This window comes from Colius striatus, chromosome 21, assembly GCF_028858725.1.
Source record: "Colius striatus isolate bColStr4 chromosome 21, bColStr4.1.hap1, whole genome shotgun sequence".
Classification (NCBI taxonomy): Eukaryota; Metazoa; Chordata; class Aves; order Coliiformes; family Coliidae; genus Colius; species Colius striatus.
Window position 1 is genome coordinate 3,543,471 of NC_084779.1, and position 20,484 is coordinate 3,563,954.

Genomic DNA, 20,484 nt, shown 5'->3' on the forward strand with positions numbered 1-20,484 from the left:
CTCAAGCTTGAGCATACAGTGAGTGCACAAACCACACTGCCAAACCCAACACCCAGTGAGCAACTTCACCATGGGTGTTGGGTGCAGGCTGAGGGAAGCCAGGGGGTGCTGGGGTGCACACACATGTGCAGCTCTCAGAGGCAAAGCAGTGCTGGTGGGAAGGTTTCATCTAAGCTTAGCTTGCTTGATTCCTTGCTGGCTGTTTGTGCAAAGAACAAGAGGTTAAAGAGAGTCAGGGCAATTCCCTGTTTCCATTCAGCAAATGCATTTTTGGGGGTAAAACCCCTGTATTTTGGACAAAGATTGTGTTGTCTCAACAGAAGCAGCAGGGTTTAGGGGAAAGAAGAGTGACATTTGTTTTGGTGATGCAGGCTGGAAGCCTGGGGCTGAAATAGCTTTCAAACATTAGCTTTTCCCTTTAATGTGGGCCTTAAAAATGCCTCTGGTTTCCTTCCCCTGGCAGAGCTTGTGCCTTGCACGTGGCTCAGAGGGTGTTTCCTCAGGAGCAAAGCAGTGTTTGAAACCAGCCATCACAAAACCTGCCCTTTATTCGATGTTTGGGGGTTTTTCTTTGTAAGAGGTTTAATTTTCCTCCTCAAAACCTTCCCCCCTCCCCCCAGAATCAGTCTGCTAGGGCTGTGGTTTCCTTCAGGGGTGTCCTGGCCTAGCAAGAGGTTTCTGTCTGGCTTTGGGATGTAGGGTGCTGGAGAAGAGCAGGGCATGAGTAACCTTCCTTCAATCATGACCTTGTGGATGGGTAACTCAAAGCATGACTCCTGTAGCCCTTCTCCCTCTGCTCCTTTTCCATCTGAAGACTAACATGGGCCAAGCTGGTTGTGCTACCACCTGTCTGTGCAGCTTGGGAGCCCAGAGAATGCTGTGTGTGTGCCCCACACACATGTGGGACTTGTGCCAGTGGAGAAAAGCAGCAGCTGGCAGGGGCTGCCCAGATGGGCTGTGGAGGCTCCTGCTCTGGAGACATTCCAACCCAGCTGGATGAGTCCCTGTGTGCCCTGCTCTAGGTGGTGCTGCTCTGGCAGGGGGGTTGCACTGGATGAGCTTTCCAGGTCCCTCCCAACCATTAAGATCCAGTGATTCTGGTTCCTCTCTCACAGAGGAGAGGCCAGAAGGCAGGGCAGCAGCCTCATTGAGCTCCCTGTCATCTTGCTAAGGAGCACCATGACCCCCCCTAGACCCTTCAAGTTCCTTCCCAAAGACACTCCCTCAACTTCTTAGCCAAGCTGCTGGCTCCTGGGTGAGTGAGCTGCTCCTCCCAGGTGCTGTGTGAGTGGCAGGGGGTGTGGAATGATGGGCAATGCCAGGGCACACGCTGGCCTCTCTGTCCCTCCTCATCTGCTGCCTGCAGCAACCTCTAAAGCTGAGCTGGGCTCATGCTGCTGCTGCCTGGGAGCAACACAGTAGTGCCCTGAGCCCCACAGCACGCAGCTTTGCTTGATTTGATGGGATCCAGCTGCCTGAGCTGATGTTAATGCCACTCTTCCCTCCTTGTCTTTCCAGATGGAGACCTGACGGACACGCTCAGCTGCCCGCGCTCCACCGCCTCCGAGGCCAACGGCAGCAAAGCCTCTGTGAAGAGCCCAACCCAGCGCTACAACCCCTTCAACGAGGAGAAAGCTGATGTGCCATCCTCCATCGAGACCACCCCAGTGCACACAGCTGCTCAGGACAAGGCTGAAGCCACCCCTGAAGGAACAGACCAGTCTGAGAGCTGCACGGAGCTGGAGGTCATCAGGTAGGACAGAGCTGCCCGGCCTGGGAACGTGGCCCTGAGTGGCATCTGTCACCTGAGGGGTGATGATCTGCCACCCCTTTCACACTGGGTTTATACCTCCAGACACCAATTGATGCTCTCAGTGGAGTTTAGTGCCTCTGTAGAGCTACAGCCTGGCTCAACTTTGCCCTTTGCCCAGCAGTCTGTATCAGAGAGCCTGGAGGATGCCTCTTTGGAGCTTTGTCCAGCTGGTGGCAGCTTTGCAGCGACTCTGGGACTCAGATTCCCTCTCCTGTGCTTCCTCTTGTTTGTCAAGGAGCTGTGGCTAAACCTGTTGAGGGAGATGCCTCAGCAGACCTGTGTTTGACTCTCCCAGAGGAGATCCCCAGGGGTTCCTCAGAGCCCTTAACCCAGACAAAGAGCTCAAGGCTCTGTCTGCTCACACCCAGGGCTGGGGACACCCCAAAAGCAGCCCAGCAGGCCTGGGCTTTGTTCTCAGCCCCTGTTTTTCCTGGGAGGAGCAGAGGAGCTGGGTTATGTCCCTCTGGTAGACACATGGGCAGCACCACATTCACTTCCCAAGCAAGAGTGACGTGGCAGCAGTTTGGGTGCCATGAGAACAACTTCCAAAGCTGTCACCCTCGTGTGCTCTTGGGCTGGAGGGGGTTTATACCTGCAGACACCAATCCTCCAGACACTTCAGCCTGCATTCCCCTCTTTTGGCAGGCAGGGACACATCATCCCCACATCCTCTTGCAACCTTCTCCCTCCCCAGCATCTTGCACTCACACAGGGGTTTCTGTGGTCCCCTTTGCAGCCAAGGGAAGCTCAAGACACTGCACCCAGCAGCTGCTGCCTCTGTTCTCTTTGGGCTAGGTAGGAAGCAGTGTCTGTACCCTGCTTTTTCTTCTGATGGAGGCTCTTTGTGGCCACACACCGAGTGACATTCTTGATACAAGGATTTCTCTGCAATAGGGAAAGGAGAGTTGTTGGGGAAGGGTGGAACCCCTTCTAAGCAGGCACAGTCACATCTCTGTTGCTCTCTCCTCACACAGGTTAGCTAAGAAGAAGAAAACAGGCAAGAAGAAGAAAGTGAAGGCTGAAGAGCTGGTGACCAACCCCGTGCCTGTGGTACCAGACAGCCAACAGCTCAGCGGGGACAGCGGCGTGAACGGGCTGAGCGACAGAGACGAAGCACCCAGAGCCGAGGCTCCCATGGGCCCAGAGGAGCAGGAGAGGGGCTGTGAGTGCCCTGCCCTGGGCCACGTGGCTTTACACATCCCTGAGCTGAAGGACACATCCATGGAGAGCGTTGGGCAGCCTCTGAGCAAGGTGATGGACAGACTCAACCATCAGCTGGAGCCCGGCGGCTGGAGCAGCCCCCACGAGCCCCCCGGGCGGTCCTTTCGGCCCGGCACGCCAGGGGAGGCCGCAGATGGATCGTCCTCTGGCGACTTTAGTGAGGGGATTTCAGCCCCCATGGACTTCTACCGCTTTACCATCGAGAGTCCAAACGCTGCTGCACCAGGTGGTGGCCACCATGACCCTCCAGGGCCTGGCCAACCGCCGCATGTTTCTGGTAGCACAGAGGTTGCTGAAGAAGAAGAAAACGGAGCAGGAGAAACAGTTGGGGCAGTAGAGGAGTGTGGGAAAAGGGCAAGTGATGAAGCTCAAACTGGCCAGACTGATGCTTCCAACACTCAGGATCTTGGAGAGGTGAAGAAGGAGCAGCCCAGCCCTTCCCTGAGCAGTGCTGAGGACTCTGGTGTGGAGGAAGGGCAGGGCAGCCCTTCAGAGCTGACCCATCCCTCTGAGTTCAGGTGAGAATGAGAGAATCAGGATGGCAGGGGATGGAATCACAGGATGACTAGGGTTGGATGACCTCTAGAGATCATCTAGAAGGGAGCTTTAGAGCTCATCCAGCCCAACCCCAATGCCAAAGCAGCTCCCACCTAGATTAGGTCACACAGGAGCGTGTCCAGGTGGGGTTTGAAGCCCTCCAAGGAAGGAGCCTCCACACCCTCCCTGGGCAGCCTGGGCCAGGGCTCCCTCAGCTCAGCACCAAAGGAGCTTCTCCTTGGGTTTAAATGGAACTTGTTGTGTCCCAGCTTCATCCCATCACCCCTTGTCCTGGCACTGGATACAATAGAAGAAAGTGCTGCCCTAACCTCCTGACCCCCACCATTGAGATGCTTGTAAATATTAATGAGATCCCATATGAATATTCAGGAGCTCACAGTCAGGCTGGGTTTGCTCATCAGGGAGAGCATCTTCCAAACCCTCCTGAGCTCAGGCTGCCACTTTTCCCTCTGTCCTCGGTTTGGGAGGCAAAGACCATCCTTTTCCAGGATGAAAACGAACCACAAGGCTCAGGAGGAGAAGGTTTTAGGGGGTCAAGAGGTGCCCAAATCATGGATAAGTTCAATAAAGAAGGAAATGGCCCTTCCTGGGCTCAGCCAGCCCCCTTCCTGTGGCCATCCTCTCCCATCTCTCTTCCCAGGGTGGACAACAACCATCTCCTCCTGCTGATGATCCATGTCTTTCGGGAGAACGAGGAGCAGTTGTTCAGGGTAAGGTGGCTGCTGTCTCATCTCCTGCCAAGCACCAGCTCAGGCAGCAGCAGCCACAGGCTCAGAGCTCTTTCCCCCTCCACACAGATGATCCGAATGAGCACAGGGCACATGGAGGGGAACCTGCAGCTCATCTACGTCCTGCTGACAGACTGCTACGTGTACCTGATCCGCAAAGGTATCCCATCCCCAAACAGCCCCTGTGCTCAGCTGCAGGGAGGGAGGCTTGCTGGGTCCCCAAATCCCTTATCCCTACATTAGGACACTGTAGCTCTCCCTGCCAGCTCCTGCCAGTCCCTTCTTCTCCCCCGGGGCAGTGGCAGTCACAGTAGGGAGCTCGAGTTGTCCCCCAAGGGTTTGCAGGTCTGTTTTTGCCCCAGATCCAAGCAGCACTGGGGCCTTGTGCCCTGCCCTCATGTGTGTGTGTATGTGTGTGTGCCAGGGGCAGCAGAGAAGCCATACATGGTGGAGGAGGCTGTGTCCTATAACGAGCTGGATTACATCTCGGTGAGTGCAGCCTGGGGCAGGTCATAGAATCACAGAACCCCAGCGTGGTGGGGGTGGGAAGGGCCCTGCAGAGCTCATTCAGCCCCAGCTCCTGCTAAAGCAGCTTTCCCTGGCTCAGGGGGCACAGGAACATGCCCAGGTGGGGTTGGAAACCTCCAGAGAAGGAGCCTCCACACCCTCCCTGGGCAGCCTGGGCCAGGGCTCCCTCACCTCAGCACCAAAGGACTTTCTGCTCCTGTGCCAGTGGCACTTGTTGTGTCAGCCCTCCTGGGGGGAGCAGGAGGTGAGGTTGGGGGTCTGTCCTCATGTCTCCAGCTGAAGGGGTGTTGGAAGCATCACAATGAGGTGTCTTTGTGGGGTGCTCTGTCCATGGGGAGCATTTTGGCCAGTGAATCTTTGAGGCTGGGAGAGTTTGAAGCAGCCCCCTCCCTGCTGCCACCTCTGTGGGTTGCTCAGCTTGTTCGTATCTTCACATGGGCAGCAGAGCAAGCACTGACCTTCTCCCCTGGGACCAGAGGCCAGGTTCAGCCCTGCTTTGTTACCTCTTGCCCCCTGCCCAGCTCCCTGACCCAGTCCTCTGTGGCACAGGTCGGGCTGGATCAGCAGACGGTGACCCTGGTGTGCACCAATCGGAGGAAGCAGTTCCTGCTCGACACCGCAGACGTGGCTCTCACCGAGTAAGCAGCGACCAGCTGGTGAGCTGGGGCTTTCCTCCCGGGGTGCAGGACCTCTGCATGGCACCTTGGCCTCCTGGTGTCACCTGGGGAGGACACAAGACCATGGTGACAACCCTTCACATCAAAATCCTGCCACCAGTGAGGGTTTGGGAGCTGATGGCACGGGCTGAACCCTGCAGGCAGCTGGAAAGGCCTTGAGCATGGATAAGCTTCAAGACAGCTCAGGGTGACAGCCTCAGGGCTTTCAGCAACTCCACATCCTTCCTGTCACTTGGGATGAGTAGGGGCAAGGGCTTGAGTTTCAAGGCATGTCCTTGGGCCTCTCTGTGTATTGGCACCTCAGGGAGGTGACCCCTGTTAGGGCCTGGATAGGATCTGTGTGGGGATGGGTGTCACAGAGTCTCAAGGGCTGGAAGGGACCTGGAAAGCTCATCCAGTGCAACTCCCCTGCCAGAGCAGCACCACCTAGAGCAGGGCACACAGGGACTCATCCAGCTGGGTTGGAATGTCTCCAGAGGAGCCTCCACAGCCCATCTGGGCAGCCCCTGCCAGGGCTCCCTCACCTCAACAGGGAACAAATTCTTCCTTGTGTTGCTTTGGACCCTCTTCATTGGCCATCACTGAGCACAGCCTGGCTGCATCCTCCTGACAGCCACCCTTTATGGGTTTGTAAACATTCATGAGGTCACCCCTCACCTTCCTGGAGCTCAGCCTTTGCAACCTCCCTTCACCTTTGATCTTTGGGTTGATTTTGAGCCCTTTTGGTGTGAAAGACCAGAAACCCACACTGAAAGAAACCCCCTTTGGCATCAGAGAGCGTGAAGGAGGTGAGGGGCTGTTTGCCCTGGCTTCATCACAGATGTCTTGTCTCCCTGCCAAGGTTCTTCCTGGTGTCCTTGAAGTCAGCCATGATCAAGGGGTGCCGGGAGCCCCCCTACCCCAGTATCCTCACTGATGCCACCATGGAGAAACTGGCACTAGCAAAGTTCGTGGCTCAGGAGTCCAAATGTGAGGTGAGTTTGGATCTGGTGAGTTTGGATCTCTCAGGCTGACAGGACACTCCACCCCATTGACTCCTCCCTGCCTGACTCTGACAGGCCTGTGATGTGGTTGTGCATTTCTATGGCCTGGTGCACTGGGAGGATCCCATGGAGGAGGCGCTGGGACCCGCCAGCACCAGCTGCTCCTCGGCAGAAAACGCTGTCACCAAGGATGGAATCCTGCACTACAAGGCAGGGACCTCCTACCTGGGCAAGGAGCAGTGGAAGACCTGCTTTGTGGTGCTCAGGTGGGTGCTGGGGCTGTGGCTGGGGACAAGGGTCAGCCTGGACTTGTCAGAGGAGGTGCTGGGACCGGTTTGCTGCTTGGGACATGGAGAGGACCCATCTTGTCACCTGGGAGGTGGCTTCCCAGGGCTGTGTGGGTGGAGGGCAGGGCAGGAGGGGCTGTGGCACCAAAGGCAGAGGGTGTTTGAGCAGTTGCTGGTGCTGGGCTGACTCTGTTACCATCTCTCTCCTCTTCCCCAATGGCAGCAATGGCATCTTGTACCAGTACCCAGACCGCACCGACGTCACCCCTCTGCTCTCCATCAACATGGGGTAAGTGCTGTAGGGTGAAGCAGAGGCATCTGGGCATCAGAACCAACCTGAGATGCTGAGGGAGGTGTTTCTGGGCAGCTCATGATCCAGGACTCTCTGTTTGCTCCTGGCTGGTGACAGCTGCCCATTTGCCTTGGCTCAGGTGCTTGGGCTGGTTTCCTCCACACTGAGCAACCCTCTGCACTCAGCTCCGTGCAGAGACAGAGACAGGGCATGTCCCAGATGGGAACAGAGCGTTTGTGGGTGGGAAGGGGTGACACACAGCACAGGGAGGGCAGGTGGAGGCTGTTTCCAGGCCACTCCATGCAGCTGATGTCCATCCTCCCCCCTCTCTCCCAGCGGTGAGCAGTGTGGGGGATGCCGGCGCTCCAACACCACCGACCGGCCCCACTCCTTCCAGGTGATCCTGACGGACCGGCCCTCGCTGGAGCTGAGCGCTGACAACGAGGAGGACATGGCAGACTGGATGCAGTACTTCTGCCAGGCTGTCTCCAAAGGGGTGAGCCAGGGACAGGCCTCCAGGCCTGGGTACATCAACCCCCTGAGCCTCCTTCACCCGCAGCCCCTTGGGGCACAGCTGCCATGGAAGCACAGAGTCGTTTCGGTTGTTAAAGCCCCTGAAGCTGCTGCAGTGCCAGCCCTGCCCTCACCCTGCCCAGCCCAGCACTGACCCACAGCCTCAGCACCTCAGCTCCACGCCTTTGGGATCCCTCCAGGGCTGGGCACTGCCCCAGCTCCCTGGGCAGCCTGGCACAGGGGCTGACACCCCTCTCAGGGAAACAGTTCTGCCTCAGCTCCAGCCTCAACCTCCCCTGGGGCAGCTGCAGCCCATTTGCCCTTGTCCTGTCATTCATGGCTGGGGAGCAGAGCCCGACCCCCAGCTCCCTGCAGCCTCCTGGCAGGGAGTGTCAGAGAGTGCTGCTGGCTGCCCTCAGCCTCCTCTTCTCCAGGCTCAGCACCCCCATTCCCTCAGCCCCTCCCCAGCCCCTTGTGCTCCAGCCCCTTCCCCAGCTCTGTGCCCGGCTCTGGCCACGCTGCAGCCCCTCAGTGTCCCTGTGGCAGTGAGTGAGGGGCCCAGCACTGACACAGCCCTCGAGGTGTGGAAGCAGTGATGTGTGGCAGGGATGGAGCAGGCAATTTACTTCCAAGCCAGGAGAGTTTCCCCATGGGGCACCTCATGCAGACAGAGCTCCTTGATGCCACATTTGAACCCCCCCTTTCCCCAACCCTTGCAGGTGATCCCCCAGGGTGTTGCCCCTACGCCTTGTGTCCCCTGTTGCCTCGTGCTAACGGATGACAAGGCCTTCACCTGCCATGAGGATTGCCAGACAAGCTTCTTTCGCTCTCTGGGCACTGTGGAGCTGACAGACATCACTGCCATCTCCACAGAGGCTGGGAAGGAGTACTGCATCCTGGTGAGCCTGGTGCTTTGGGACTGGCTGACCTCTGGGGCTGGGCAAGGAGCACAGTGGGAACACTCAACCTCTCTCTTGGTGTTTTAGGAGTTTGCTCAGGACAGCAAACAGTTCCTGCCCCCCTGGCTCCTCTATTTTAGTTGCACTACAGAACTGGAGAGGTTCCTCTCGGCACTGAACGCCGCGTGGAGGAACATCTACCAGGTGAGTGTGGAAGGGCTGTGTGGCTGGATGATGTGTGGAAGGTGAGGGAGGAAGGGCAAACAGGGCCCACCAAGGCAGGCAGGGGTGGATTTTTCCCTGCAGGGTGAACCCACAAAGGGCAGGAGAGCCCTGCAGCTCCTCCATGTCCTTACAACCACATTTGGGCCGGGGTAGCCCCATCGCCCCGTGTTTCTGACACAAAGCGACTTTCCCCTCTGCTTTTGAAGCCCTTCCACGAGCCAGGCCAGAAGCAGCAGCTGTTGTTCATTCCCCTGCTGAGTACCCTGGGTGTGTTTCAGGTTGATCTCCTGCACAAGACCATTCTGGATGCTGCCATCAAGAAGAAATGCGCAGATGCCCAGAGCCTGATGGACAGCGCGTGGCAGCGCAGCGACAGCCTCTGCCGCGGCCGGGCAGAGCGGGACCCCTGGTGTTAACCCTGGCTGGGAGGGGGAAAGGACAGCTCACAGGAGCCCATGGTTTTGGAGAACAAGCCCTGGATCTGGCTGCTTTCTCCCCAAAGCCTCCTGCCATGGCTCAGTCCCCAGCAGGAAGGCACAGCCCATCCCCACCACGGCAGAGACCACGCAGCGCCTTTGGGGGAGCAGCCCAACGCTTTGCCACGCTGGAGGCCAGACCCAGCTCAGCTGCTTTCCCTGTTCCTCCTCCTCATCGAGCTGCCATGGGGCAGAATAATTTGCCTTTCATGAAATAATATCCCAGTGGTGAGGGAGAGGGTGGGAGGGGGGTGGGCTGGGGCTGAGCATCCCCCCGTAGCGGGGGAAAGCAGGACTGAGGAGCTGTTCCCTTCAGAGCAGGGGTGGGGGGCAGAGGGGTGAGGCAGGAAGGCTGAAGGGCTCCTGTGCATGTTTGCTCTTTGCTAATACAATCACCTGGTACTGCACTGCTTCACCTCCTCCTGCTTGGGAGATCTCACCTGGAGCCTCTGGACATCACCCAAAGCACCTCTGGGCCTTTTGAGGCTGAAGGCAGAAGGAGCAGGGCCACAGATTTGGGCTTCCATCGCCCAGCGTGGTGGCAGAAGGTGACAGAAGGCTGGTGGCAGTTTGGATGCTCCTCCCTGTGTTGCTGAGGAGAGGAGAGATGGAGCCCCACGTTCTCCAGGTGTCCCAAGGGATGTCATCACGTGGCTGCCACCAAACACATCCCCATCTTCTCCCCTCACCGTGTCTGAGGCCAGGGAGGACTCGTTGCCCTCTGCAGCCCTGTGGGGCACAACCCCAGCTCTTCAATAATAACAATCCCCAGCCCTTCTCCTGTAATATATGTTCAAGGGGCCTTTTTTGGGGAGGAAAACGTGTGGGACTGAGTGTATATGTGTATACATCTGCTTCCTTTCCCCCTCCCCAAATAAACCTTCATTGGTAACTCAGATTTAGCCCAGGTTCCAGGCCTGGGGGTTGCTCATTCATCTTCTCCCCTCCTCCTGCCCCATGATGTTGGAGCTTTGCTTTGGGGCAAGGAGGTGGAGATAGGGAGGCTGGACAAAGATAGGGTGAGGAGAGAAGGGAGGAGAGAGGCAGGGTCAGGGCTTCAACCCTGAGTTACCCGAGCTACTCCCAGTCTAGACAAGGAATAAACAGCCACCTGCCTTCCCCAGTGACCCTCCCTCAGCTTTTGGGGTCAAAGGGGGGGTGTGGGGGGAGAAAGAGCTTTGGGGTGGGGAGTTTGGGGGCTTGGCCAGCTGTAACCCCAGATCCCAAGGGCTCACTATGCAGCCCTAAAAGTAGGGATCTAAGTGGGGGTGGAGGGTGGACAGTGATAGTGGACAGTGATTGTTGGCCTGTGAAGCTCCCATTTCAAAGCATTTTGGGGACCCTGAGAGGGGCTGGCAAGGGGAGAAAGGGGTGACACCCCCCCCTGAGCTGCAAGCACAGGAGTTAACCAGTCCTCACGTCTCAGGGTGTGTGCAGGGGGCTGCGTGGGACCCCAGACCCATCCTTCCTTACCTTTCAGTCCCATTTAACCCCGGTTTGGGTTTGTTTTTTGGGGGGGGGATGGGGGGAAGGTCTTTTTTCCCCCATTTACACCGAGGCACCGCATCACATGGGGTTTGGGGAACAACCCCCTTCCTTGACCTTTGCCCCATATCCCCCAGATTTGGGGGCGGCTGTGCGGGGGGGGTGTGTGTTTTGCGGGAGGCGGTGCTTGCTTTGCCTTTCTGCAGGAGGCGGAGCGGGAGCCGGGGCCGTCCCCGCGGGCAGGTCGCTGCATGGCGGCGGGAGCCGGGGTCCCCGCACCCCTCCCCGCACCCCTCCCCGACTTCCCTCCCCCTTCCCCAAACCCCCCCCGCGTCTCCGAGGCTTCCCCGAGCGGGGGCGTCCCTCCGCTGGTGGATTTGGCGCTGGGGGCCGCGGCGGGCTGCCTGGCTTGTGTCCTCACCAACCCGCTGGAGGTGGTGAAGACGCGGCTGCAGCTGCAGGGGGAGCTGCAGCCCCCCGGCGCCCACCCGCGGCCGTACCGCGGCGTGCTGCGCGCCCTGGCCGCCGTGCGCCGCGCCGACGGGCTGCGGGGGCTGCAGAAGGGGCTGGCCGCCGGGCTCCTCTACCAGGGGCTGATGAACGGGGTCCGCTTCTCTTGCTACTCCTGCGCTGAGGACGCCGGCTGGACCGGGTATCCCGGCGGGACCGTGGCTGCCGGAGCCGTGGCTGGGGCCGTGGGAGCTTTCGTGGGCAGTCCCGCGTACCTGGTGAGTGACGGGGATGTGTGTGTGTGTGTGTGTGTGTGTGTGATTTAGGGAGACTCACCCCATGCTAAAAGCTTTCTGCAACCCGGAGCTTGCAGCATCTCAGTGCATCCCCCCCAGCACCCAGCACCACCCTTTGCACCCCTAAAACCCTGTTCTAAGTTCACCCTTTGCACCCCTAAAACCCTGTTCTAAGTTCACCCTTTACACCCCTAAAACCCTGTTCTAAGTTCACCCTTTACACCCCTAAAACCCTGTTCTAAGTTCACCCTTTGCACCCCTAAAACCCTGTTCTAAGTTCACCCTTTACACCCCTAAAACCCTGTTCTAAGTTCACCCTTTGCACCCCTAAAACCCTGTTCTAAGTTCACCCTTTGCACCTCTAAAACCCTGTTCTAAGTTCACCCCCCCAACCTCCCCTTCCCCCCAAACCCCCTCTGCTGGAAACCTCAGCAGAGAAACCCCTCCTCAGGAAACTGGAGTGTGTCCCCCTTCCCCTTCATTTTTGAGGTCTTCCCCCTGGTTTTGGGGGTGCAGAGCTCAAAAGGTGGAGGGCTGCATGGACAGAGGAGCCCTTTGCCCTGAGGTGCTGGTGATGGGGAGGAAATGGGGTTCAGAGTGCTGAAGGTGCTGCTTGGCAACACGTCTGAGCAACCTCACGTCTGCTCTATCCCCCTCCTCCAAAAGCTGAGGGAATCAGGGGGGAATTGTCACCCAGCATTGTGTCCCCATCCCAGGTTAAGACTCACCTCCAAGCCCAGACTCTGGGGGCCGTGGCTGTGGGCCACCAGCACAACCACAAGGTGAGTGGGGAGAGGGTGATGGGAAGGGAGGGGGCCAGGATCCAGCAGCACCTCAGCCACACACACACTGGGACAGGGACAATGCTATTTTGGCCACTGGGTATTTAAAGCTGCTGTTTGGCAGCTCAGCCCTGGGTAGATGCTATAAATAACAGCACAAGGACAAGGAGGGGGAACGATGGGGACGTGGTGACGGGGACACGGAGCCGTGACGATGGATCCAGACACCCCGTGGGACACAGCACCCACCTGGAGCCACGGCAGCTTCGTGCCAGGGGAGGGTTTCCCCCCCATGGGGGGAATTTGCTTACACCAGTCCCGTTTCCCCTGCATTTCTTTCTTTCCCAGAGCATCTGTGGGGCTTTCAGGAGCATCTACCAGCAGCACGGCGTGGCGGGGCTGTGGCGGGGGGTGACGGGCGCCGTGCCCCGCGTGGCAGTGGGCTCAGCCGCCCAGCTCGCCACCTTCTCCTCTGCCAAGGACTGGGTCTGCCAGCACCAGGTGAGGAGGAGGGGGGAACACCTATGGCACCCCCTCCCCCTTTATAGTGAGGGGGAAAGAGGTGACAGCCGGCGCTTCCCGCAGTGGTTTGGGGAGGGCAGCTGGGCTGCGGTGCTGGCGGGGGGCATGGTGAGCGGCGTGGCCGTGGCACTGACCATGACGCCCTTGGATGTGGTCAGCACCCGTCTCTACAACCAGCCTGTGGAAGCTGATGGCACGGTAAGGCCGTTTGGAAGGGGGGGAAGGACAGAAGGGGAGGGGAGGGGTCCCTCCCGGGATGGCATCGGGCAGGGGTGCGCAGCCGGCTCCTCTCTCTCCAGGGCAAGCTCTACCGGGGTTTAGTGGATTGCATCCTGCAGATCTCCAGCAGAGAGGGGCTGCTGGCTTTGTACAAGGGCATCGGTGCCGTCTACCTCCGCCTCGGGCCTCACACCGTCCTCAGCCTCTTCTTTTGGGATGAGCTCAGGAAGCTGGTGCGGCCCCAGCAGCCCCCTGGCTCCGGGGACGGGCTCCTGGCCCTGCACCGCTCTTAATAAAGGGGCTTCTCTGTTGCTGCCGTTGTTTCGGGGTCCTTGGGGTGGTGTAAAGGAGGTGGGGAGGGGGATGTGGTGGGACCTGAAATGCTGTTTTGCATTGGGCTGGGGAGGATCAGGGTGATGCTGAGGCAGGGGGGTTAAAGGTGCTGGTGATCCCTGAGCTCTGCCGTATGCAGCCCATCACTGCATCTATCCCTTGCCCACCCTAATTTTCTCCTCCATGGGGCAGCTGGAGCCCTGGCCAGAGGAGCCGAGCTGCAGCTGGAGCCCTGGCCAGAGGAGCTGAGCTCCAGCTGCCATCACTTGCCCTGGTAATGATTTACTAGCCCAGGGGGGGCCGCTCCCAGCCTCCGCCCCACGGACCTTGGAGCTGAGGCCTGGCTGGGCTGTGGCTCCTCTCCACTGCAAATGTTCTCTCTGGGGTCCTGGTTGCCGGCATTGCCCGGGCTGGCATGGGGCTGGGCACTGCTGGATGCCCTCCTGCAAGGTGAGAGCCCTCAGGGGTGGTGTGGGGAGGGCTTGGGGACAACCCGGGGGGGACACACACCAGTGACCACCCACTGCTGCCTTTTCCCCACAGGGCTGGTGGGCGCCTGCGCCGTCTCTGTGCTCTGCAGCCTCATGAAGGTTTATCTCTACATCCAGTGCCTGAAGTAAGCACCAGCCCCTCTGCCCCTTCCCAGTGGGTTTTGGTTTGGGGGCTCACTTTTGGGATCTAACTATTGGGGGGGGAGGTTGATGATGGGGGGGGGGGTCTCAGCACCCACAAGTGCTGGCTGTGACCTGTGTAGAGGCTGCAAGGGGGGACTCTCAGACTGTCACCCCGTGCTGGGGGGGGTGGCAGAGGGGGAAGGGTCCATCCTGCCTGGCTGAGCACCCCCTGTCTGCAGCAGCCCCTCGATGCAGGCGCAGCGGCGGGCGCTGGGCGCGCAGTGGCGGGTGCTGGAGCCGCTGCAGGCTGCGGTGCTGGCGGCGCTGCTGGCGCTGGTGGGCTCACGTGTGGCTGCGCTGGTGGTGCTGGAGTTCTCCCTCAGAGCCGTCTCCACTGCCCTCTCCTTCAGCAAGGTGAGAGCAGGAGGGGAAACTGAGGCACGGGATGGGGGGATTTGTAGCCTGTGTGAGGAGGTTGAGGGTGGCTGGTGTGGAGGATGTTGCTTTGCCTTTGGCAGCTGCAGCCTGCTTGCAGCGTCTGTGGGGTTACAGGGAGGCTGCAGCACAGAGGAAGCCCTGCATGGCTCTGCAGCTGTGCAGCCAGCAGCAATGAGCTGGGGAAGGGGCTGGAGCACTGAGATGAACTGAGGGTGAGAGAGGCAAAGCCTCCTGTGTGCCAGAAACCCTTCCCCAGAGTACAGCACATTGCTTTGAGTTCAGGGCAGCACAAGCAGAGCCAACACCTGATCCTGAGGCATGGTGCAATGACTTGTCCCCGTGTGCTGGGCCCTGGGCAGGCTGCAGCTCCAGGGCTGTGTCAGTGCTGGGCCCCTCACTCACTGCCACAGGGACACTGAGGGGCTGCAGCGTGGCCAGAGCCGGGCACAGAGCTGGGGAAGGGGCTGGAGCACAAGGGGCTGGGGAGGGGCTGAGGGAATGGGGGTGTTGAGGCTGGAGAAGAGGAGGCTGAGGGCAGCCAGCAGCACTCTCTGACACTCCCTGACAGGAGGCTGCAGGGAGCTGGGGGTCGGGCTCTGCTCCCCAGCCATGAATGACAGGACAAGGGCAAATGGGCTGCAGTTGCCCCAGGGGAGGTTGAGGCTGGAGCTGAGGCAGAACTGTTTCCCTGAGAGGGGTGTGAGCCCCTGTGCCAGGCTGCCCAGGGAGCTGGGGCAGTGCCCAGCCCTGGAGGGATCCCAGAGGCGTGGGGCTGAGGTGCTGAGGGCTGTGGGTCAGTGCTGGGCTGGGCAGGGTGAGGGCAGGGCTGGGACTGCAGCAGCTTCAGAGGCTTTTCCAACTGTCATGTTTCTATCATCCCCTCGCTGCTCTGCAGCCTCTGCAGCCGCTAACGGCGCCGTCCCCTCTCGCAGGGCACCCACAGCAGTCAGCTCTACCTGCTGTGCCAGTACTCTCTGGGCTGTGGGGTGTCCTGCAGCCTCAGCTTCTTGCTGGAAGAAGCTCCCCACAGGACCTACAACCTGCTGCTGGCCGTGGGGCTGGCGGGGCTGTTGGCTACCTACAGCCGGCGCTTGGCTCACCACGTGTGCACCTTGTACGAGCTGCACAGCCGGGCGCGGTACTGCGGCGTCTGCATCCTCCTCCTCACCTCTGCCCACCTCATCCCACGCCTGCTCCGACACGCTCTGGCCGTGGCCTTTGCTGTGGCTGACCTGGCTGCCATCACCCTCATCAACCGAGACTTTCTGTCCACGGCGGAGGCCGTTCGCTTCTGGACACCGCTCACCATCTGCTACACGCTGCTGGTCGTCTACATGCAAGGTGAGAGGCACCCTGAGGGACACAGAGGGACACAGAGGGACACAGAGGGACACAGAGTCACACATCACAGCATCTCAAGGGTTGGAAGGGACCTGCAAAGCTCATCCAGTGCAACCCCCTGCCAGAGCAGCACCACCTAGAGCAGGGCACACAGGGACTCATCCAGCTGGGTTGGGATGTCTCCAGAGAAGGAGCCTCCACAGCCCATCTGGGCAGCCCCTGCCAGGGCTCCCTCACCTCAACAGGGAACAAATTCTGCCTTGTGTTGCTTTGGAACCTCTTCTGTTCCAGCTTGTGCCCGTTGCCCCTTGTCCTGTCATTGGCCATCCCTGAGCACAGCCTGGCTCCAGCCTCCTCACACCCACCCTTGATGCATTTGGAACATGATGGAACTGCCCCTTGTCCTGTCTTTGGCCACCACAGAGCAGAGCCTGAGGCACAGAAGTGCCCACCAGATGCCACTCCATCCATCTGGAGTGCCTGTCCTTCAGATGGAAGGGTTGGGGGAAGGAAAGCAGGAGGAAACAGGGCTGAGCCTCCTGCAGAGTCAGAAAGTCAGAGCAACACAGCACAACCTGTGCTGTCCCTCCAGGTCTGCTGCCCCTCTCAGGCCACGAGTCACAGGGATGTGTTAAAAGCCATGTCAGAAAAGGAAGAATTGCCTTTCCCTCTGCAACAGGCTTCAAATGCAGAAGGTGAGACTGAGGTTGGATGCTGGAAGCCACAGGGTGAAGCCTCCTTAGAGAGCAAGGAACCCTGACTGAGAGCATTAGGTGTGACCAGCGAGCATCAGTCAGCCCCAGAACCCATTAAACCTTCCTTTGCACAGCCAGAAACAGGAGATTCACAGCAAGCAGGGGAAGAGATGTGAAGGGATTCACTGAGCACAGCCTGGCTCCAGCCTCCTCACACCCACCCTTGATGGATTTTAACATGAATGAGCTCACCCCTCAGTCTCTTCTCCAAGCTGCAGAGCCCCAGCTCCCTCAGCCTTTCAGCACAAGGCAGATGCTCCACTCCAGCATCTCTGTGGCCCTGCACTGAGCTCTCTCCAGCAGCTCCCTGTCCTTCTGCAACTGAGGTGCCCAGAACTGGGCACAAGGAGAGTGGGACCAAACCCCAGTTAGTGGGGTGGGATCTTTTTTTAGGAGGATTTGTCCCAATATGGGGCATCCTGGGAGTGTACAAGAGACCCTCAGGGCATCCTGGGGATGTACAGAGTGCCCATGGGGCATCCTGGGGGTGTGCAGGGGGCACATGGCACATCCTGTGGGGTCTTTAGGGGGAGATATATATACACACATATATATGTTGAACAGAAACATGTTCCAAATCCATCTGGATGTGTTCCTGTGGGACTTGACTATGGGAAACCTGCTTTGGCAGGAGGTTGCACTGGTATCTAGAGGTCTTCTCCAGCCCCTGTCATTCTCTATGAGGCACTCTAGGGTTATATGGGGCAGTGTGGGTCATCCTGGGGCTGGGTGGGTGTATAGGGGATATCCTGGGGTTGTGTAGGGGATCTATGGTACATTCTGGGGGTATATGGGGCGGTATGGCTCATCCTGAAGCTGTGTTGGGATTACAGAGGGCATCCTGGGGTTGTGTAGGGGATATGTGGTATATCCTGGGGGTATATGGGGCAGTGTGGCTCGTCTGAGGTTGTGTAGGGGGTATATGGTATGTCCTGGGGTTATATGGGGCAGTGTGGCTCATCCTGAGGCTGTTATGGGTGTATAGGGGATATCCTGGGGTGATGTGGGTGATATATGGTATATGGGGCAGTGTGGGGCATCCTGGGGCTGGCTGGGAATATAGCAGACATCCTGAGGCTTGAGTAGGGGTTATATGGTACCTTCTGGGGATGTATGGGACAGCATGGGGCACCTGGGACTGTGTTGGGAGTATAGGGGACATCCTGGGGTTATGGGGGGTGGTATATGGGGCAGTGTGGGCCATCCTGAAGCTGTATTGGGAGCACAGGGGACATCCTGGGGTTGTGCAGGGGATCCATGGGTCAGTGTGGGGCATCCTGGGGCTGTGCAGGGGATCTATGGGGCAGTGTGGGGCATCCTGGGGTTGTGCAGGGGATCTATGGGTCAGTGTGGAGCATCCTGGGGTTGTGCAGGGGATCTATGGGGCAGTGTGGGGCATCCTGGGGTTGTGCAGGGGATCTGTGGGTCAGTGTGGGGCATCCTGGGGTTGTGCAGGGGATCTATGGGGCAGTGTGGGGCATCCTGGGGTTGTGCAGGGGATCTGTGGGGCAGTGTGGGGCATCCTGGGGTTGTGCAGGGGATATATGGGGCAGTGTGGGGCATCCTGGGGTTGTGCAGGGGATCTATGGGGCAGTGTGGGGCATCCTGGGGTTGTGCAGGGGATCTATGGGGCAGTGTGGGGCATCCTGGGGTTGTGCAGGGGATCTATGGGGCAGTGTGGGGCATCCTGGGGTTGTGCAGGGGATCCATGGGTCAGTGTGGGGCATCCTGGGGTTGTGCAGGGGATCTGTGGGTCAGTGTGGGGCATCCTGGGGTTGTGCAGGGGATCTGTGGGTCAGTGTGGGGCATCCTGGGGTTGTGCAGGGGATATATGGGGCAGTGTGGGGCATCCTGGGGTTGTGCAGGGGATCTATGGGGCAGTGTGGGGCATCCTGGGGTTGTGCAGGGGATCTGTGGGTCAGTGTGGGGCATCCTGGGGTTGTGCAGGGGATATATGGGGCAGTGTGGGGCATCCTGGGGCTGTGCAGGGGATCTGTGGGGCAGTGTGGGGCATCCTGGGGTTGTGCAGGGGATCTGTGGGGCAGTGTGGGGCATCCTGGGGTTGTGCAGGGGATATATGGGGCAGTGTGGGGCATCCTGGGGCTGTGCAGGGGATCTGTGGGTCAGTGTGGAGCATCCTGGGGCTGTGCAGGGGATCTATGGGTCAGTGTGGGGCATCCTGGGGCTGTGCAGGGGATATATGGGTCAGTGTGGGGGATCCTGGGGCTGTGCAGGGGATCTATGGGTCAGTGTGGGGCATCCTGGGGTTGTGCAGGGGATCCATGGGGCAGTGTGGAGCATCCTGGGGCTGTGCAGGGGATCTATGGGGCAGTGTGGGGCATCCTGGGGTTGTGCAGGGGATCTGTGGGGCAGTGTGGAGCATCCTGGGGTTGTGCAGGGGATCTGTGGGGCAGTGTGGAGCATCCTGGGGTTGTGCAGGGGATCTGTGGGGCAGTGTGGAGCATCCTGGGGTTGTGCAGGGGATCTGTGGGGCAGTGTGGGGCATCCTGTGGTTGTGTAGGGGATATATGGGGCAGTGTGGGGCATCCTGGGGCTGTGCAGGGGATCTATGGGTCAGTGTGGGGCATCCTGGGGTTGTGCAGGGGATCTGTGGGTCAGTGTGGGGCATCCTGGGGTTGTGCAGGGGATCTGTGGGTCAGTGTGGGGCATCCTGGGGCTGTGCAGGGGATCTGTGGGTCAGTGTGGGGCATCCTGGGGTTGTGCAGGGGATCTGTGGGTCAGTGTGGGGCATCCTGGGGCTGTGCAGGGGATCTGTGGGTCAGTGTGGGGCATCCTGGGGTTGTGCAGGGGATCTATGGGGCATGCTGGGGCTGTATTGGGAGCACAGGGAGCATCCTGGGGCTGTGCAGGGGATCTGTGGGTCAGTGTGGGGCATGCTGGGGCCGGCTGGGAGCACACAGGTCATGCTGGGGGCTGTGGGGCATGCTGGGGCTGTACCAGGGTATATGTGGCACACCCTGGGAGCAGATGGGGCGTCCTGGAGCTGGATTAGGGGTGCAGGGGGCACCCTGGTGCCAGCCCCTCAGCCTGGGGCCTCTCCCCACGCCGTGTGGTGCCAGAGGAGCGGCGGCAGAGCGCGGGCGGGCGAGCGGCGTGCCACACCGTGCTGGTGCGGATGGGCGGCCTCTTCATCCTCCTCCTCACCGTGGGCCGCTGGGCTGACGTCCTGCACGTCCTCATCTCGCTGCTGGGGGAGCTGTGGTGTCTGCTCTGTACCAGTGTCCTGCTGGAGGTGTGCTGGAGGCAGGTGAGGCAGGACTCGCCCCCCCCCAGCCGTGGCTGCTGTGGTGATGGGGGATAAGCCCCGAGGCCACGGTGAGGGGCTTGTCTGCTTCTCTTCTTTCTGCATCTCCCACAGGATTTCACTCAAGTGGAGGGACACTTGGCATCAGGATCAGAGGAGGCTTCCTGACAAGCTGGGATGTGGGACCAGGCTTGCACAAACTCTGGGTGGCTTCACCAGGCTCCCCGAAATGTGGGCTGCCCTGAAATCCTCCCTGTCACTCGTCCCCCCTGGGGATGAAGGCAAGAAGGGTCGAGCCACAGGGTTGAAGGGGGTTGAGGGTGATGCTTGTGCAGTCCCTTGTGTTTTGGGGGGACCCCATGAGGGTGGGGAGTTGCTCCCTGGGTCCCTCCAGGGATGTGGGATGCTGCTGGATGTCCTTGGTGGCTGCATCAGGGCAGGGCTGTGAGCTCATCAATCTTGGGAAATAAAGGGTTTTTGCAGCAAGAATCCATGGGCAGAGCAAGCTGGGGTCGTCTTGTGCCACAAGGGGGCTCAGGGATGGACATGGTGCAGCTTTTTGGGGGAGGAGGGAGGTTTGATTCCTCTCCAGGGAGAAAAAGCGAGGCATGGAGGATGTGCCACTGCAGCTGAGAGATGCCTCTCACACCTCAGTGGGCTGCAACCTGCCTCTTGCCAGGCCATGGGGCAACAGGCCCTGTGCAGGAGGCTGTGATTTGGGGAGGGGGGCACTGGCAGCTGCAACCCCCAGCCCTGGGAGAGCAGCAGGAGAGGGGCTGGGGTA

The 20,484-nt window shown here is 59.6% G+C and overlaps 3 protein-coding genes across 4 annotated transcripts in view; all 3 read left to right on the top strand.

Moving 5' to 3' along the window:
* PLEKHM2 (pleckstrin homology and RUN domain containing M2) overlaps positions 1 to 9,429 on the top strand; it is a 29,277-nt gene extending 19,848 nt beyond the window's left edge. For both annotated transcript variants that reach the window (XM_062013131.1, XM_062013132.1), the window contains 13 exons: positions 1,519 to 1,753; positions 2,788 to 3,552; positions 4,233 to 4,302; positions 4,390 to 4,480; positions 4,745 to 4,809; positions 5,398 to 5,486; positions 6,367 to 6,499; positions 6,584 to 6,774; positions 7,019 to 7,084; positions 7,424 to 7,583; positions 8,320 to 8,499; positions 8,587 to 8,703; positions 9,003 to 9,429. In XM_062013131.1, coding sequence (XP_061869115.1) covers positions 1,519 to 1,753; positions 2,788 to 3,552; positions 4,233 to 4,302; positions 4,390 to 4,480; positions 4,745 to 4,809; positions 5,398 to 5,486; positions 6,367 to 6,499; positions 6,584 to 6,774; positions 7,019 to 7,084; positions 7,424 to 7,583; positions 8,320 to 8,499; positions 8,587 to 8,703; positions 9,003 to 9,140 — 2,300 coding nt within the window. In that variant the 3' untranslated portion in view covers positions 9,141 to 9,429. The remainder of the gene's footprint in view (positions 1 to 1,518; positions 1,754 to 2,787; positions 3,553 to 4,232; positions 4,303 to 4,389; positions 4,481 to 4,744; positions 4,810 to 5,397; positions 5,487 to 6,366; positions 6,500 to 6,583; positions 6,775 to 7,018; positions 7,085 to 7,423; positions 7,584 to 8,319; positions 8,500 to 8,586; positions 8,704 to 9,002) is intronic.
* Positions 9,430 to 10,936: 1,507 nt separating this feature from the next.
* On the top strand, positions 10,937 to 13,247 carry SLC25A34 (solute carrier family 25 member 34). Its single transcript, XM_062013256.1, has 5 exons — positions 10,937 to 11,413; positions 12,148 to 12,213; positions 12,562 to 12,714; positions 12,799 to 12,933; positions 13,035 to 13,247. The coding sequence occupies exons 1-5, from the start codon at positions 10,937 to 10,939 to the stop codon at positions 13,245 to 13,247; spliced, it is 1,044 nt and encodes a 347-aa protein (XP_061869240.1).
* Positions 13,248 to 13,643: 396 nt separating this feature from the next.
* Positions 13,644 to 19,868, top strand: TMEM82 (transmembrane protein 82). Its single transcript, XM_062013257.1, has 6 exons — positions 13,644 to 13,737; positions 13,831 to 13,903; positions 14,141 to 14,315; positions 15,272 to 15,680; positions 19,516 to 19,703; positions 19,815 to 19,868. Exons 1-6 carry the CDS (start codon positions 13,659 to 13,661, stop codon positions 19,866 to 19,868), a joined length of 978 nt encoding a protein of 325 aa, XP_061869241.1. The 5' UTR covers positions 13,644 to 13,658.
* Positions 19,869 to 20,484: the final 616 nt, after the last annotated feature.